The sequence below is a fragment of the Alligator sinensis genome, unplaced genomic scaffold (genome assembly GCF_000455745.1).
Source record: "Alligator sinensis unplaced genomic scaffold, ASM45574v1 scaffold1510_1, whole genome shotgun sequence".
In the NCBI taxonomy this organism is placed as follows: domain Eukaryota; kingdom Metazoa; phylum Chordata; order Crocodylia; family Alligatoridae; genus Alligator; species Alligator sinensis.
Genome location: NW_005842654.1, coordinates 300,731 through 319,009, shown reverse-complemented (window position 1 = coordinate 319,009; position 18,279 = coordinate 300,731). Strand labels below are relative to the sequence as shown.

At 45.2% G+C, this 18,279-nt stretch overlaps 1 protein-coding gene across 3 annotated transcripts in view; it reads right to left on the bottom strand.

The window, feature by feature from the left end:
• The window catches only part of LOC102371078 (splicing regulatory glutamine/lysine-rich protein 1), a 48,922-nt gene that overhangs the window by 26,093 nt on the left and 4,550 nt on the right, over positions 1 to 18,279 (bottom strand). For all 3 annotated transcript variants that reach the window (XM_025215590.1, XM_025215589.1, XM_025215588.1), the window contains exons 3-4: positions 11,680 to 11,795; positions 926 to 1,090 (exon numbers count right to left, since the gene is read on the bottom strand). In XM_025215590.1, coding sequence (XP_025071375.1) covers positions 926 to 1,090; positions 11,680 to 11,795 — 281 coding nt within the window. The remainder of the gene's footprint in view (positions 1 to 925; positions 1,091 to 11,679; positions 11,796 to 18,279) is intronic.

Genomic DNA, 18,279 nt, shown 5'->3' with positions numbered 1-18,279 from the left:
ATATGATACATCTGCCCAGCCTCCAAATCAGAGCTCTCCAACTTCTCAGTGGCTCAGGCAACACACTCCACAAGCTTCACCAGCAGTGGCCATGGGCCCCCCATGGGTGGGCATCCCCACCTGCCACCCCGACACTGCATAGTGCTTTGCTTTACCTGCAGGCTCTGTGCTGCCACACAAGTGCTCTAGGCCTCTGCCTCACTTGGTACCATGGACTGCGCTGTACTGCCTTTTTTCACTGGGGCAGCAGTAGCCAGATGAGAGCCCAGGGGCCACAAGTTAACCTCTTGCAGGCTACATGTAGCTGACAGGCCACCAGTTGAACAGCCTTCCTCTAAATCATAAATGCACTTCCACATGGATGTGCAGTTGTCCAGGTAGTCTGGGAATTTCCTTGTATTTCAAAAAAGCTGCACTTGCTACATGTATTGAAAAACACATCAAAATCTTCATTTCCATCAATTAATCCAGGATTTTAGACTGGCATTCTTCAAAGCAATATTTTTCTACTTGGGTATGTAGTCAGACAAAACAGAAAAAAGAATCCAAAAAACTCGATCATATTGCCATGCAGTCCAGATCAAACAGCATCTCATTTAAATAACCCTCTGATCAATAATGGTAAACAGTTTGGCCTCTCAACTGGGGATGCATAATCTTGCATAAAAAACCTTATGCAACTAGTCCATCAAGACTAGCATCTAGCCTTTTACAACACCCAATTACTTGCATTCCAAAAAGGCAAACTCCTTGTCCATAAGGCATCTAGCCATTCACTATACCATCAGTAACTCTAAAGGGTTATTTAAAATTGGTTTGAATTAACTGCTATTTTCAATCCAAGTCAAATTTAACACATGGGTCTTTTAAATCTATTTAAGATTATCTTCTGTCACTGTTCCCAATGTGACCAAAAGAAAGCTACCTGGGAATTCAAATTTCCAACATAGACTGTTCTCCTAATTTCATCAATTTTAGAAGGATCCACATTTCCCATAATTGGCGGCTGTGGTATATCTCCAAGTGCTGCAATGTTAGGGTCCAAAGCTGCTGCTGGAATAGCTCCCAAGGTACCAAGCGAAACACCAAGCTGAAAAAAGAAACACAGAAGAGTCCTTATAAAAAGGAGATATGTGGTCTTCCAGCAAGAGTTTTTATGTTCAGTACATTTGAGTAAAAAATAAACTGAAATTAGGATTTAACTCTGAAAATATAGTCTCACATTACTTTACTTCTATAATTAATTTGTTCACGGTACTAGTCTTAAAAAAAATCCCCCAACCCTTGCCCCTCAAGTTTTTGATGTTCCATATATGACCAGTTACCATCTTATCTGAGCTATCTGACCAAAGATGCAATATCATCAGTCAGAAAGCCAATAAGCAGCCGATAGTCAGCTAACTTCAAACAAAATGATTTCAGTCAGCCATCAACAATTTATTTTTGCTACAAGATAAACTCCCTATTTAGGGCCTCCCACTGTTGTGTGAGGAACTGTTGGTGACCCAGAGTCATTTAATTTAATTGTAGGACTGTTAAGAGCAATGAGAGAAGCAGGAGTTTTATAGTACAAGTACTGAAAATGCAGCTGATAACAGATGCAATAAATTTGATAAATAATAATAAAATGCAATACATTTAACTCTGTATTTGATCATTTTATTACTCTTTTTTTGGCAGCCACTATATTTTTAATGCTATCTGTAAGTGACTTGTAGCACAATGGCTCTAAACTGCAATACTTTCCATTGGCTCAAATTACACCTGCATGGAGCATTTTACTACACTATATGTAGTGTGATTTTTTTTCTTTACTATATTAACCGACTTGTAGCTATGTTAGAACAACTTTGCAGTGCTGATGTACCTTTTGTAATAGAAAGACAAAACCATACTGTATTGACGTATAATATTTTACAATAATCACGTTATGTTTTACAATAATTTAAAATTTGATATTGTGAAGATACAAGCATCTCACTTTCAAGTTTTCCAGTTAAGCTTCTAGGTTTCTGTTTAAGTACACTACATGTCTAAAACACATACATAACAATGACATTTGTCCATTAACAAGGGACTTAAAAGGCAGTGGAAAGGAGTCTATTTAACATGGGAATAAAAGCCCCTTCTCATCTTGGGTTTAAGTACAAGGAAGTGGCTGGGGAAGAGGAGGAGGGAGAGGAGCAGATGCTGTGGCTTCAACTCAGGGTTGGAATTGTAGCCACAGACACTGCCTGCCACCTTTGTTTCTTCATCTGCCCCCCACCACTGCTTCTGCCCTTCACCACCTCTGACCTCTCTACCATCTCCCCCAGGCATCACCTCTGGGTTCCAGACACAGGGGAAGGCACCAGGGGGTAAGTTGAGGGGGTCTATCAAGGCAGGGATCACTTAAGTCCCCCACTGCCTGTTTCTGTCCCTCCCCCTGGCGCTTCCTCCACCACCTACCCCACTATTGTCTCCCCCTGACCCCCACCACTGCTTTCTTCACTGCAGCAGCAGCGAAAGGATGCATTTATTTAAGATAAGCCTCTTGTAATCACGGATTTGGGTTTTCCATTTCCCATGGGAAAACGGAAAAAAAATGCAGATTTTCCCTTTTAACAGAGAAAAAAGCTGCTTTTTTTAATTTTAAAGGATACCCACAGATTTTCCACTTTTGCAAAAAGCTCTCTGGAGGCTGACAGATTGCCAGCCTGCAAGAGGTTCTTGCAAAAAGGGTAGCAAACCCTGAGCCCTGTCCTGAGGGGGAAGGGGAAGGGGAGGGACGGGGGAAGGGCTGCCCCTTCCCCCTCCCCCTCAGTCTGAGCCTCTCAGTCAGCCAGGGTTTGGCTTAGGTTTGCTTTCCCTTCTGGCACCTTTGAAGTAAATGGGGCTTGCAGGGGCTGGGGGCCAGCAGAGGGGCCCCTCTGGTAGGGCTGGGGGAATGTGGGTAACTGGGGGGCATGTGGGAAGAGCCAGCCGGGGGGCGCTAAAAGACCAGGGAGGCGTCTGGGGGAAGCCCCATGTGGAGGATCAGCCTGGCCCAATGGCACATGGACCAGAAGCCACACACCATTGGGACAGGTGGCAAGCCACACATGGAGGCACAGTCATGCACCCTCGGACCTAGAGGGTTCCTGCTTGCCTCCATGTATGGCTTCCAACTGGAGAGCTGGAAGCCCCACACAGAGGCACAGACTCATCTACAGTGTTGTGATCTACAGGTACTGCATGGAATCAGCCCGGTCTGGTTTGAAGGCATGCCAGCAGGCAGGGCCAGCTCTGTGCCAGCCCTGGGACTCAGCCAGAGGTGCATCCCACTGGGGACTCTACCTGCTGCGGCCATGAGCACCGACGGCCTTCTGCCCCATAGCCAGTGGCGGTGGGGGTTAGGTACCACAAACTACACACCCACCAACAAGTTTCACACTCACACTCCTGCACAAACCACATACCCCTTCGCAACCCCCCCACAGCTGCACGCAAGCTCCACATACCCCCATGCCCACACCTCTCTCACTCTCTCGAGAGGCACCTCTCGAGAGAGAGAGAGAGAGAGCTCTCTCTCTCTCTCTCTCGAGAGAGAGAGAGAGAGAGCTCTCTCTCTCTCTCTCTCGAGAGAGAGAGAGAGAGAGCTCTCTCTCTCTCTCTCTCGAGAGAGAGAGAGAGAGAGCTCTCTCTCTCTCTCTCTCGAGAGAGAGAGAGAGAGAGCTCTCTCTCTCTCTCTCTCGAGAGAGAGAGAGAGAGAGCTCTCTCTCTCTCTCTCTCGAGAGAGAGAGAGAGAGAGCTCTCTCTCTCTCTCTCTCGAGAGAGAGAGAGAGAGAGCTCTCTCTCTCTCTCTCTCGAGAGAGAGAGAGAGAGAGCTCTCTCTCTCTCTCTCTCGAGAGAGAGAGAGAGAGACCTCTCTCACTCTCGAGAGAGAGAGGCACCTCTCTCACTCTCGAGAGAGAGAGAGAGAGAGACCTCTCTCACTCTCTCTGGAGAGAGGCACCTCTCTCACTCTCTCGAGAGAGAGGCACCTCTCTCTCACTCTCTCTCGAGAGAGAGAGACCTCTCTCTCACTCTCTCTCGAGAGAGGCACCTCTCTCTCTCGAGAGGCGCCTCTCTCTCTCGAGAGGCGCCTCTCTCTCTCGAGAGGCGCCTCTCTCTCTCGAGAGGCGCCTCTCTCTCTCGAGAGGCGCCTCTCTCTCTCGAGAGGCGCCTCTCTCTCTCGAGAGGCGCCTCTCTCTCTCGAGAGGCGCCTCTCTCTCTCGAGAGGCGCCTCTCTCTCTCGAGAGGCGCCTCTCTCTCTCGAGAGGCGCCTCTCTCTCTCGAGAGGCGCCTCTCTCTCTCGAGAGGCGCCTCTCTCTCTCGAGAGGCGCCTCTCTCTCTCGAGAGGCGCCTCTCTCTCTCGAGAGGCGCCTCTCTCTCTCGAGAGGCGCCTCTCTCTCTCGAGAGGCGCCTCTCTCTCTCGAGAGGCGCCTCTCTCTCTCGAGAGGCGCCTCTCTCTCTCGAGAGGCGCCTCTCTCTCTCGAGAGGCGCCTCTCTCTCTCGAGAGGCGCCTCTCTCTCTCGAGAGGCGCCTCTCTCTCTCGAGAGGCGCCTCTCTCTCTCGAGAGGCGCCTCTCTCTCTCGAGAGGCGCCTCTCTCTCTCGAGAGGCGCCTCTCTCTCTCGAGAGGCGCCTCTCTCTCTCGAGAGGCGCCTCTCTCTCTCGAGAGGCGCCTCTCTCTCTCGAGAGGCGCCTCTCTCTCTCGAGAGGCGCCTCTCTCTCTCGAGAGGCGCCTCTCTCTCTCGAGAGGCGCCTCTCTCTCTCGAGAGGCGCCTCTCTCTCTCGAGAGGCGCCTCTCTCTCTCGAGAGGCGCCTCTCTCTCTCGAGAGGCGCCTCTCTCTCTCGAGAGGCGCCTCTCTCTCTCGAGAGGCGCCTCTCTCTCTCGAGAGGCGCCTCTCTCTCTCGAGAGGCGCCTCTCTCTCTCGAGAGGCGCCTCTCTCTCTCGAGAGGCGCCTCTCTCTCTCGAGAGGCGCCTCTCTCTCTCGAGAGGCGCCTCTCTCTCTCGAGAGGCGCCTCTCTCTCTCGAGAGGCGCCTCTCTCTCTCGAGAGGCGCCTCTCTCTCTCGAGAGGCGCCTCTCTCTCTCGAGAGGCGCCTCTCTCTCTCGAGAGGCGCCTCTCTCTCTCGAGAGGCGCCTCTCTCTCTCGAGAGGCGCCTCTCTCTCTCGAGAGGCGCCTCTCTCTCTCGAGAGGCGCCTCTCTCTCTCGAGAGGCGCCTCTCTCTCTCGAGAGGCGCCTCTCTCTCTCGAGAGGCGCCTCTCTCTCTCGAGAGGCGCCTCTCTCTCTCGAGAGGCGCCTCTCTCTCTCGAGAGGCGCCTCTCTCTCTCGAGAGGCGCCTCTCTCTCTCGAGAGGCGCCTCTCTCTCTCGAGAGGCGCCTCTCTCTCTCGAGAGGCGCCTCTCTCTCTCGAGAGGCGCCTCTCTCTCTCGAGAGGCGCCTCTCTCTCTCGAGAGGCGCCTCTCTCTCTCGAGAGGCGCCTCTCTCTCTCGAGAGGCGCCTCTCTCTCTCGAGAGGCGCCTCTCTCTCTCGAGAGGCGCCTCTCTCTCTCGAGAGGCGCCTCTCTCTCTCGAGAGGCGCCTCTCTCTCTCGAGAGGCGCCTCTCTCTCTCGAGAGGCGCCTCTCTCTCTCGAGAGGCGCCTCTCTCTCTCGAGAGGCGCCTCTCTCTCTCGAGAGGCGCCTCTCTCTCTCGAGAGGCGCCTCTCTCTCTCGAGAGGCGCCTCTCTCTCTCGAGAGGCGCCTCTCTCTCTCGAGAGGCGCCTCTCTCTCTCGAGAGGCGCCTCTCTCTCTCGAGAGGCGCCTCTCTCTCTCGAGAGGCGCCTCTCTCTCTCGAGAGGCGCCTCTCTCTCTCGAGAGGCGCCTCTCTCTCTCGAGAGGCGCCTCTCTCTCTCGAGAGGCGCCTCTCTCTCTCGAGAGGCGCCTCTCTCTCTCGAGAGGCGCCTCTCTCTCTCGAGAGGCGCCTCTCTCTCTCGAGAGGCGCCTCTCTCTCTCGAGAGGCGCCTCTCTCTCTCGAGAGGCGCCTCTCTCTCTCGAGAGGCGCCTCTCTCTCTCGAGAGGCGCCTCTCTCTCTCGAGAGGCGCCTCTCTCTCTCGAGAGGCGCCTCTCTCTCTCGAGAGGCGCCTCTCTCTCTCGAGAGGCGCCTCTCTCTCTCGAGAGGCGCCTCTCTCTCTCGAGAGGCGCCTCTCTCTCTCGAGAGGCGCCTCTCTCTCTCGAGAGGCGCCTCTCTCTCTCGAGAGGCGCCTCTCTCTCTCGAGAGGCGCCTCTCTCTCTCGAGAGGCGCCTCTCTCTCTCGAGAGGCGCCTCTCTCTCTCGAGAGGCGCCTCTCTCTCTCGAGAGGCGCCTCTCTCTCTCGAGAGGCGCCTCTCTCTCTCGAGAGGCGCCTCTCTCTCTCGAGAGGCGCCTCTCTCTCTCGAGAGGCGCCTCTCTCTCTCGAGAGGCGCCTCTCTCTCTCGAGAGGCGCCTCTCTCTCTCGAGAGGCGCCTCTCTCTCTCGAGAGGCGCCTCTCTCTCTCGAGAGGCGCCTCTCTCTCTCGAGAGGCGCCTCTCTCTCTCGAGAGGCGCCTCTCTCTCTCGAGAGGCGCCTCTCTCTCTCGAGAGGCGCCTCTCTCTCTCGAGAGGCGCCTCTCTCTCTCGAGAGGCGCCTCTCTCTCTCGAGAGGCGCCTCTCTCTCTCGAGAGGCGCCTCTCTCTCTCGAGAGGCGCCTCTCTCTCTCGAGAGGCGCCTCTCTCTCTCGAGAGGCGCCTCTCTCTCTCGAGAGGCGCCTCTCTCTCTCGAGAGGCGCCTCTCTCTCTCGAGAGGCGCCTCTCTCTCTCGAGAGGCGCCTCTCTCTCTCGAGAGGCGCCTCTCTCTCTCGAGAGGCGCCTCTCTCTCTCGAGAGGCGCCTCTCTCTCTCGAGAGGCGCCTCTCTCTCTCGAGAGGCGCCTCTCTCTCTCGAGAGGCGCCTCTCTCTCTCGAGAGGCGCCTCTCTCTCTCGAGAGGCGCCTCTCTCTCTCGAGAGGCGCCTCTCTCTCTCGAGAGGCGCCTCTCTCTCTCGAGAGGCGCCTCTCTCTCTCGAGAGGCGCCTCTCTCTCTCGAGAGGCGCCTCTCTCTCTCGAGAGGCGCCTCTCTCTCTCGAGAGGCGCCTCTCTCTCTCGAGAGGCGCCTCTCTCTCTCGAGAGGCGCCTCTCTCTCTCGAGAGGCGCCTCTCTCTCTCGAGAGGCGCCTCTCTCTCTCGAGAGGCGCCTCTCTCTCTCGAGAGGCGCCTCTCTCTCTCGAGAGGCGCCTCTCTCTCTCGAGAGGCGCCTCTCTCTCTCGAGAGGCGCCTCTCTCTCTCGAGAGGCGCCTCTCTCTCTCGAGAGGCGCCTCTCTCTCTCGAGAGGCACCTCTCTCTCGAGAGACCTCTCTCTACAGGTATCTCTCTAGAGATCGAGAGAGATCTCGAGATCTCTCTAGAGATCTCCCTCTAGATCACTCTCAGAGGTCGAGAGAGAGAACTCTCTCTAAAGAGATCGAGAGAGAGAGAGATCTCTCACCCTAGAGAGAGAGAGATCTCTGAAGAGATCGAGATCTCTCTTTATATACATAGATCTCTCTCTAAATACATATCGATCTCTCTCTCAAGATCTCTTTAGAGATCTCTCTCTACATACATATCGATCTCGCGCTACACAGAGATCTCTCTCGATCGCGCGCGCGCTCGCTCTCTCGATCGCTATATATACTTCTCTCTCTATAGAGATATCTGCATATATAGCTCTCTCCACATATATAGCTCTCTCTCGCGCTCTCTCACTACATATGTAGAGAGCTCGCGCTCTCTATATAGATCTCTCGCTCTCTAGAGAGAGCTCTCTACATATGTAGCGAGAGTGCGCGAGCTCGAGATCTATGTAGAGAGATCTCTCTCTCTGTATAGATCTCTCTCTCCCTCTCTCTCTCTCTCTCTGTATAGAGCTCTCTCTCTCTCTCTGTATAGAGCTCTCTCTCTCTCTCTGTATAGAGCTCTCTCTCTCTCTCTGTATAGAGCTCTCTCTCTCTCTCTGTATAGAGCTCTCTCTCTCTCTCTGTATAGAGCTCTCTCTCTCTCTCTGTATAGAGCTCTCTCTCTCTCTCTGTATAGAGCTCTCTCTCTCTCTCTGTATAGAGCTCTCTCTCTCTCTCTGTATAGAGCTCTCTCTCTCTCTCTGTATAGAGCTCTCTCTCTCTCTCTGTATAGAGCTCTCTCTCTCTCTCTGTATAGAGCTCTCTCTCTCTCTCTGTATAGAGCTCTCTCTCTCTCTCTGTATAGAGCTCTCTCTCTCTCTCTGTATAGAGCTCTCTCTCTCTCTCTGTATAGAGCTCTCTCTCTCTCTCTGTATAGAGCTCTCTCTCTCTCTCTGTATAGAGCTCTCTCTCTCTCTCTGTATAGAGCTCTCTCTCTCTCTCTGTATAGAGCTCTCTCTCTCTCTCTGTATAGAGCTCTCTCTCTCTCTCTGTATAGAGCTCTCTCTCTCTCTCTGTATAGAGCTCTCTCTCTCTCTCTGTATAGAGCTCTCTCTCTCTCTCTGTATAGAGCTCTCTCTCTCTCTCTGTATAGAGCTCTCTCTCTCTCTCTGTATAGAGCTCTCTCTCTCTCTCTGTATAGAGCTCTCTCTCTCTCTCTGTATAGAGCTCTCTCTCTCTCTCTGTATAGAGCTCTCTCTCTCTCTCTGTATAGAGCTCTCTCTCTCTCTCTGTATAGAGCTCTCTCTCTCTCTCTGTATAGAGCTCTCTCTCTCTCTCTGTATAGAGCTCTCTCTCTCTCTCTGTATAGAGCTCTCTCTCTCTCTCTGTATAGAGCTCTCTCTCTCTCTCTGTATAGAGCTCTCTCTCTCTCTCTGTATAGAGCTCTCTCTCTCTCTCTGTATAGAGCTCTCTCTCTCTCTCTGTATAGAGCTCTCTCTCTCTCTCTGTATAGAGCTCTCTCTCTCTCTCTGTATAGAGCTCTCTCTCTCTCTCTGTATAGAGCTCTCTCTCTCTCTCTGTATAGAGCTCTCTCTCTCTCTCTGTATAGAGCTCTCTCTCTCTCTCTGTATAGAGCTCTCTCTCTCTCTCTGTATAGAGCTCTCTCTCTCTCTCTGTATAGAGCTCTCTCTCTCTCTCTGTATAGAGCTCTCTCTCTCTCTCTGTATAGAGCTCTCTCTCTCTCTCTGTATAGAGCTCTCTCTCTCTCTCTGTATAGAGCTCTCTCTCTCTCTCTGTATAGAGCTCTCTCTCTCTCTCTGTATAGAGCTCTCTCTCTCTCTCTGTATAGAGCTCTCTCTCTCTCTCTGTATAGAGCTCTCTCTCTCTCTCTGTATAGAGCTCTCTCTCTCTCTCTGTATAGAGCTCTCTCTCTCTCTCTGTATAGAGCTCTCTCTCTCTCTCTGTATAGAGCTCTCTCTCTCTCTCTGTATAGAGCTCTCTCTCTCTCTCTGTATAGAGCTCTCTCTCTCTCTCTGTATAGAGCTCTCTCTCTCTCTCTGTATAGAGCTCTCTCTCTCTCTCTGTATAGAGCTCTCTCTCTCTCTCTGTATAGAGCTCTCTCTCTCTCTCTGTATAGAGCTCTCTCTCTCTCTCTGTATAGAGCTCTCTCTCTCTCTCTGTATAGAGCTCTCTCTCTCTCTCTGTATAGAGCTCTCTCTCTCTCTCTGTATAGAGCTCTCTCTCTCTCTCTGTATAGAGCTCTCTCTCTCTCTCTGTATAGAGCTCTCTCTCTCTCTCTGTATAGAGCTCTCTCTCTCTCTCTGTATAGAGCTCTCTCTCTCTCTCTGTATAGAGCTCTCTCTCTCTCTCTGTATAGAGCTCTCTCTCTCTCTCTGTATAGAGCTCTCTCTCTCTCTCTGTATAGAGCTCTCTCTCTCTCTCTGTATAGAGCTCTCTCTCTCTCTCTGTATAGAGCTCTCTCTCTCTCTCTGTATAGAGCTCTCTCTCTCTCTCTGTATAGAGCTCTCTCTCTCTCTCTGTATAGAGCTCTCTCTCTCTCTCTGTATAGAGCTCTCTCTCTCTCTCTGTATAGAGCTCTCTCTCTCTCTCTGTATAGAGCTCTCTCTCTCTCTCTGTATAGAGCTCTCTCTCTCTCTCTGTATAGAGCTCTCTCTCTCTCTCTGTATAGAGCTCTCTCTCTCTCTCTGTATAGAGCTCTCTCTCTCTCTCTGTATAGAGCTCTCTCTCTCTCTCTGTATAGAGCTCTCTCTCTCTCTCTGTATAGAGCTCTCTCTCTCTCTCTGTATAGAGCTCTCTCTCTCTCTCTGTATAGAGCTCTCTCTCTCTCTCTGTATAGAGCTCTCTCTCTCTCTCTGTATAGAGCTCTCTCTCTCTCTCTGTATAGAGCTCTCTCTCTCTCTCTGTATAGAGCTCTCTCTCTCTCTCTGTATAGAGCTCTCTCTCTCTCTCTGTATAGAGCTCTCTCTCTCTCTCTGTATAGAGCTCTCTCTCTCTCTCTGTATAGAGCTCTCTCTCTCTCTCTGTATAGAGCTCTCTCTCTCTCTCTGTATAGAGCTCTCTCTCTCTCTCTGTATAGAGCTCTCTCTCTCTCTCTGTATAGAGCTCTCTCTCTCTCTCTGTATAGAGCTCTCTCTCTCTCTCTGTATAGAGCTCTCTCTCTCTCTCTGTATAGAGCTCTCTCTCTCTCTCTGTATAGAGCTCTCTCTCTCTCTCTGTATAGAGCTCTCTCTCTCTCTCTGTATAGAGCTCTCTCTCTCTCTCTGTATAGAGCTCTCTCTCTCTCTCTGTATAGAGCTCTCTCTCTCTCTCTGTATAGAGCTCTCTCTCTCTCTCTGTATAGAGCTCTCTCTCTCTCTCTGTATAGAGCTCTCTCTCTCTCTCTGTATAGAGCTCTCTCTCTCTCTCTGTATAGAGCTCTCTCTCTCTCTCTGTATAGAGCTCTCTCTCTCTCTCTGTATAGAGCTCTCTCTCTCTCTCTGTATAGAGCTCTCTCTCTCTCTCTGTATAGAGCTCTCTCTCTCTCTCTGTATAGAGCTCTCTCTCTCTCTCTGTATAGAGCTCTCTCTCTCTCTCTGTATAGAGCTCTCTCTCTCTCTCTGTATAGAGCTCTCTCTCTCTCTCTGTATAGAGCTCTCTCTCTCTCTCTGTATAGAGCTCTCTCTCTCTCTCTGTATAGAGCTCTCTCTCTCTCTCTGTATAGAGCTCTCTCTCTCTCTCTGTATAGAGCTCTCTCTCTCTCTCTGTATAGAGCTCTCTCTCTCTCTCTGTATAGAGCTCTCTCTCTCTCTCTGTATAGAGCTCTCTCTCTCTCTCTGTATAGAGCTCTCTCTCTCTCTCTGTATAGAGCTCTCTCTCTCTCTCTGTATAGAGCTCTCTCTCTCTCTCTGTATAGAGCTCTCTCTCTCTCTCTGTATAGAGCTCTCTCTCTCTCTCTCTCGTGGCCTTACATTTTAGTCATGAATTGTGCGGGTTTTATCGGAGAAGTTGTTATTTTTTAATCAGAGAAATACAGGATCCCTGCTAATAATTATACTATGTACACACAGAAAATTATAACAAGATGTATATATTCTCCATGTACAGAATCTAATCATCAGGGAATTCTCTTGGATTTGGGCAAATATAGCAGCATGTACTGTGTAATCTATTCCTCCCCTCTGAACCCAGAAGAAGAGGCTACCTAGTTGGGCAGATGAAGTGAGCAGAAAAAAATAAAACATTTTTCTAAACTCCAAAGAAATTAAGTTTTACTTACAGTAGTCAAAGGGGTTGGCGCTGGTATAGGAAGCAACCCTGCGCCAGGCATCAGACTTGTCATAGTAGGAGCAGGAGCTAATAAAGAAAGGGCTTTGGCTTCATCTGGGATTTTACCTGGAGAAGAAAATGAAAGTGTTAGAGAGTTGGTATACAACACAAATGGTGTTCTTTCTACGATTTTACATTTACCCTTGCATTTAAAAAAATAATAATAAAGAAGAACGAATCTATCTACTAGACCCTTACAAAGAAATAAATAAAGAACTTAAGTTTTTCCTTTTACCCTGTTCTACTAGGAAAAACAAAAGTGAGCAAACTTCAAAGACTAGCAATCTCATTAATGGATTATTATTTTACAAACTGAATAATGTAGACAATTATTTAACACTTTGAGCTATGGGTCACCTGTACTGGAAACTTAATGTTCATGAACCAAACGATATCAAGCATGGACGCTTTCCCAGGGCGGTGTTTTCACGGTGATCGAAAGTTGTTTTACACATGACAACCGTTCGTGTTGGCTGCATCACTAATAGCACACAGAACATCAGATACAGAAAAGAAGAACATTTTTTAAAGTTTAATCCCCAGAAATGGCAAATAACCAAATTAGTCAAAAAAAGAAAGAAAGAAAAAAGGAAAAAAAGAAAAAAACCAAGTATGTGTTAACTGACACCTGCCTCTGATTTTCTGCTAATGCTACCCAGTTTGGATGAGAGAAAAAAAAATCCAGTGACTCCACACAAATTTTATAATGCATGTGGAATCAAGAGAGGGGAAAAATAACACTGGAGCTGGACTGTTTCTCAGTCTAAGTCATCTGAAGTTAAATGGAACTTTAAAGTAAATTATAAATTTACCAAGATACCTGTTCAATTTTCATTTCCTTCCTAGTGCACTAAACTTCCCTCAGAATTCATACTGCAGCTGTAACCCACCTAAAACTCTCCAGGTCATGCTACTAGTTTAACATGAAAATTTCTAAGATGCATTAAATGTATAGAGGTTTCAAGTACTGTTATAACCAGATTGTTAAACATTACGTTCTACAGCAGTTAATCTACTAAATACTCATACTGATTTCTAATTTAAGGGATTTAAGTCACAACAAAACCTAAACAATGAGATTAAAAAAACAAAACAAAACAAAACAAAACAGAACTTCTAATCATACTTGGGACCTAAGGACTGCTTAATCTGTTCCAAATTACCAAGTAACCGCTCTATCCAATTCAGCCCCCATACATTACCTCATGCATATTACTAATAGGAATTAGCTTTTTTTAATTTGTTTTTTTTTTTTTTTTTTTTTTTTTTTTTTTTTTTTACAATAAGTAAATATAAATAGGTCTTGGCTTTTAACACAAATTCTGTAACAGTACCCTCCTGCTGTTACAGTTCATTTGCACAGATTGGGGGGCTGTTATTAATATATACAAAAATACTCCCAATCAAAAAATAAAATAGGAGGCAATTTTTCAAAGCATGGTGCAAAGTTTCATCAGTACAGCTCCTATTATAGCTCACAGGAGTCATACAGCAAAAAGAACACTTTGAAGAATCTGTATTGCATCTGGGCTGCAAATTGTATAATTGAGTTTGACTTGGAAATATTAAAAATACAAAACAAAAAATCAATGCAATGTAATGTGTAGAACATGAAAAAATAAGCACACAGTTCCAAATGGATTTTTGCTGCAGTCCTGTTATTCAAGCACATTATTTTTAGTTAAATTTTGAAGGACTTTGGTCCATAACACATAACAGACCAAGCCATTTTGCTTTCTAAGAGAGAAAAATAAAATCAAATTATTAGTGCCTGAAAATTAACTGCAAAATAACTTCTTCCATAATTAAAAAAAAACCCCATGCATAAATTCAAGTCATCAATGCTTTACTGGCCTCATTAAGTCAGACATGCAATGTAGGCAAGTATATCTGATTTGCTTACATGTTCACGGGAAGCAAATATTTGCTTGCACAAATTCCCAGCTATGCAACTAAACAGATATCTGAACATATATCCACAGTATTTGTGCATGCGAAGTAGACACACAATTACATACTTGACTTCTTGAAATCATAACGGTCCATATAACAGATCAGTAAGACCCTAATCTTGCAAAGACTTTCTCTTGCAATGACCCTATCACCTGTACAAGAGCCCATGGAAGTCAATGGGATTTCATAAGTGAAAAAAATGTATAGCAACGGGGCCTAGAACAGTAATATGATACACTAATTTAGGTCCTGGCTCAATAAAGTACTTAAGCACATGCATAACTTCAGCATACACTTAAGCAATCCCTATTCAGAAAACACTTAAATATGTATTTATCTTTAAATATCTTTAAGTACTTCCTTGAATAGGGGTGGCATTAAGAATATATTTAAGCAGTGGATGAATCAGGGTCCTCAACTCAGAAAGGTACTTAAGTATGTACCTAAACTCTAAGCATGCAAGCAGTACTTGAAGACAACATTGAAACTACCAGTTTCTTTAAATTTGGAAAACACTTAAGCAACTTAATGAATCATGACCTGATCTGTAATAAAATTATTAGAATAGTCCATGAAATGGATAAGTATTTTAAAATAATAAAATTAGTTACCCTGTTCTGATTACATACTTTAAAATAACAAACATACATCTATGGTCATTGTTTTTCTCCATAAAAAGTCCTTCCCTGTTCCCTTTTAAATGGAAAACTGACTTCACCCCAAAGATCTGGAAACCTGTCTACATTTTCAGAATTTTACTTGATTTCTACAAAAATTTCCTGAGCATCTAACTGAATATTTTTCAGTATGATTTCGAGAAAAATATCAATTTCACAGACAACAAAATACTGTAGGAACTGTCATAAAAATAAATCTAGAATCCTGAAAACAGAAATAGTTTTAAAAAATTCCTGCATGACTGCTAATCCAAAAAAAAAATGATAAACTATCACTAAATAAATTTGAAACACATCCTCAAAGAGCTTTTCTATTCTTGAGCAGGTATTAAAAAAGAAATATAAAGCCATAAAACTATAAAAAACATTCAGATGTCATATAAGCTGACAAATTAGGACATTCATGCTGTACATCATCCTTAATTCACCCGTTCAAGTTGAATTGCAATGCTTTAAAGAGTACCAAAGCATGTCACTTCTACTTTACAAATCAGTTTTTGACTTATACTAGTTCAGGCAAGAGCTTTAATATTATTTTAATGACCTCTCTGGTATTTACTAATAAATGAAGGTATCGTTCTTATTTATGGTAGGGCTTCTTTACACTGATCTGGAATTACAAAGAGACCTTAAGTGGATCTAAATTACTTCTGCTCCCCTCTTCCGAGCACATATTGCCAGAGTAAGTAATTTTGCCTTAATGTGTAGATCATCATCAGCATAGCACACAGGAGCCCTACTAGTGGACTAGGGCCCACTGCGCTAAGCACTGTATGAACACAGAACAAAAGAGACAGCGTGTTAAGTACAAGTCACAGTATTTGATCCTCACGCAAGTTCTCAGAAGAAAAAGTTTCTTGTTGTTTTGTACCAAAACTATCATTGCATGATTAAAAAAAGATTCAGTGATAAACAAATACATTTAAGTAAGTCACAGACATTTTCAACTCCTAGCCAATCTGGTGGTAATTGTAAGAATTGTTTGTTATTTCCCTGTTATGTCTAGTCACTTAAAAAAATGCCAATATGTGAATAATTTTTTTTGGAGAAAATTCCTCTCTCATTTCAAAATGAAAATACAATTCTAGCATTTAATTGTGCAATAAAAAAAAGTTGTTTCCACCTTCCCACAGATAACATAATTAAAGACAATGCATCTTACATACTCCTGTTTTAGTTAAACTAGTTAATACAAAGAACACCAAAAGATGATACCTTACTGCCACTGAGTTTAATGGTATAAGTTTTCCCTAAAACTAAATAAGATTTTCAGAACATTTTGTAGTTTCTCAATATTAATGCCACAAATAACACTTAAACTCTTCCTCATGAGGAAAGAATATAAAACTCAAAATATAACTACCCATCTGATAATGGGAAACTTATTAAAAACATGACCTTATTCAATAAAAGCTTGAATGTCCAAAAGTAATAAAAAGGTTTCATCTGTCTTTTTCAAGTATGTATTCTTTAAAATGTAGCTCGAGGAAGAACAGATATTTATGATTGAAATATCTTTATCACTACTTTACTGTTCATACACAATATACAAACCTGCCTGTCAAATTTGAATTAAGATGTCAAAGTTTATCTCCCCTACTTCACAATAGATAATTTAATTGGACAAATTCTAAATTCTGCATATGCATGATCCACCATTCATGAACAACTTCAGTGTCAACTTTAAAATGAAACATCATGAACCCTTTACAAAACACCATTTTTACAGAACTGAAGAACCAGTTCACAAATACAAGCAAAAGAGATTTAACAAAACAAAAAAGGGACAAAATAAAAAAAAAAAGGGAAAAGAAAGCAAAATAAAATAATAAAAAACAGAGACAGGGCGTCCATCTTCAGCAGGCCAGACTTCGATCTCATTTCCCCCATGAAGGTTTCACTTGACGGCAGGTTTAGTGGCATGGCAAACAATGCCTAACTCAGGCAAGTGTAACAGGTCTGCCTTGGCCAGTCTAGTCATCTAATAATGCACAAATATCACACAGAGAAAACATACAAAACCAAATTAATAGTCAAAATCCATCTATCAGAAAATGTGGACATAAAGTTTAGAATGATGATTATGGTGGCACCTGTTATGTTTCAACCTTTGCTTTCTCGAAATATAACATTTAAAGAAAAACCTGTGATACACACAGAAAGGAAAGAGTAACATTTTGACAGTGTGATGAAATTTGACTTAATTTTTTATCACATTTTTATTAGCAAGATGGCTAATGATGAAGTATCTATGTGAATGTTACAAAATTAGCATAATTTTTACTCTTGGTTCCTTCCAATTACTCCTTTGAAATAACATTTTAAACAGGCACTCAAAATGCTGGGTTTTATTTTTTTTCACAACCAAGCTCTTATAACCTTTCCTCCTTCCTGCCCTATCATTCCTCAAGTTTCTTATCTGTACATTGGATGCTTCAGTAATGGCAGTGTTAGCCAAGAGCATTATTCTCGGTAAAATCCAGCCATTGCTACCTATAAAGCCTGTGATATACTGCAACAGTCCTACTTATAGTCCAACTAATGTATATAAATAAATACTGCACTATGGTCTCTGCTGCCATGCATATTACACACCTACTTACGAAGTTAAACTACTATCAATTTAGACTACATTTACAAATCAACATGATTTTGTAAAAAAGTTACATGAAAACAGCATATTTCCAGTGTGAAACTTCAAAATTTGTTTAATACAGAAAACCGTATTGTTCTTTTGAGTCCTAGTGACTTGGAATATCAGTCAGCTAAGAAAACCAGTTAAAATGGTCAAGGAGGTAAAAAATGTGTTCTGATAACTTTGGGTTTAATCTTCCTCTCATCATCTACCATAAAGAGACAAAAAAAAAATGCACCTTTACCTGCCTGCTGCCAAATCACCTCAGGCAGTGATCTCATCATGAGAAAACCCAGGAAAGGTTGTTGTTTCGTTAGGCAGCAGCCTTCCCTCTCAGGCAGCACTGAACCAGTATTAAGATCTTTTGGATGAGACATAAAACTAAAATTTCCGAACATTTGTAATCAATGATCTTTTTACAATTTTTTCCAAGGGTATCAAACCAGATACATTGTGCCTAGTCTCCATGCAACTTAAACTGGATGCAATTTTATATTTTTCTCCTTTGCTACAAGGTGAACATAGACCTCCCCCACACACATTAACAGGGCTGTAGGAGTAATTAAAAATGAATAAAAATGAAATAATTTTCTTAAAAATATATTTTCTAGGCTCCATGAAAACCTCTAGGCTCTTCTAAGTTTGCTAGAGACACCCCAGGATGTATCAGATCTGAAAGCCCAGGTCTTGTGCCCTCCCAGATGTGTTTTGGCAAGTCTGCTGTGCCAACTAAGGTATTCTAGGGTCATCATTAGCAAACCCAAAACAGCCAATGAATTTTGTTGAACCAAAAAGCCCAATTTTAAGGCTTAAAGATGACTTAACATACTGGTTAGATCTGGCATTCAACACATTATTCACTTACATACCACATGCCACTCCCTCCAGAAATTAGCCCTCCAAAACTGGGGGGGCCTTACACAGTGAAGCTGATTTCCATGCCAAAATGGTAACAAGGAGATGCTGAAAAGGCTACCTGGGGCTGTGCTTCTCTCCCAGCCAGCATGTAGCAGGGGTGGATTCTACTGTTCAGTGTCAGAGCCAGAGTTTTGACCCTCTCACAGCTACAGTCAAATTGGCTGCAGTTTTTGGCTGAACAGCCAAGTCAACAGCACCTGTGATCACGTCAAAACTCTACCTCATGGCTGAGCAGCCAGGGAGGGCAAATGACACTGGAGAATGGATTCTGCCCTTGCTCCTTGCACTCAGCATTTGGCTAGGACTCTGGAAAAAAACCTCTCTCTCTTCATTTCTCCCTTCCCAAAACAAGGCTTGGGGGGGGGGG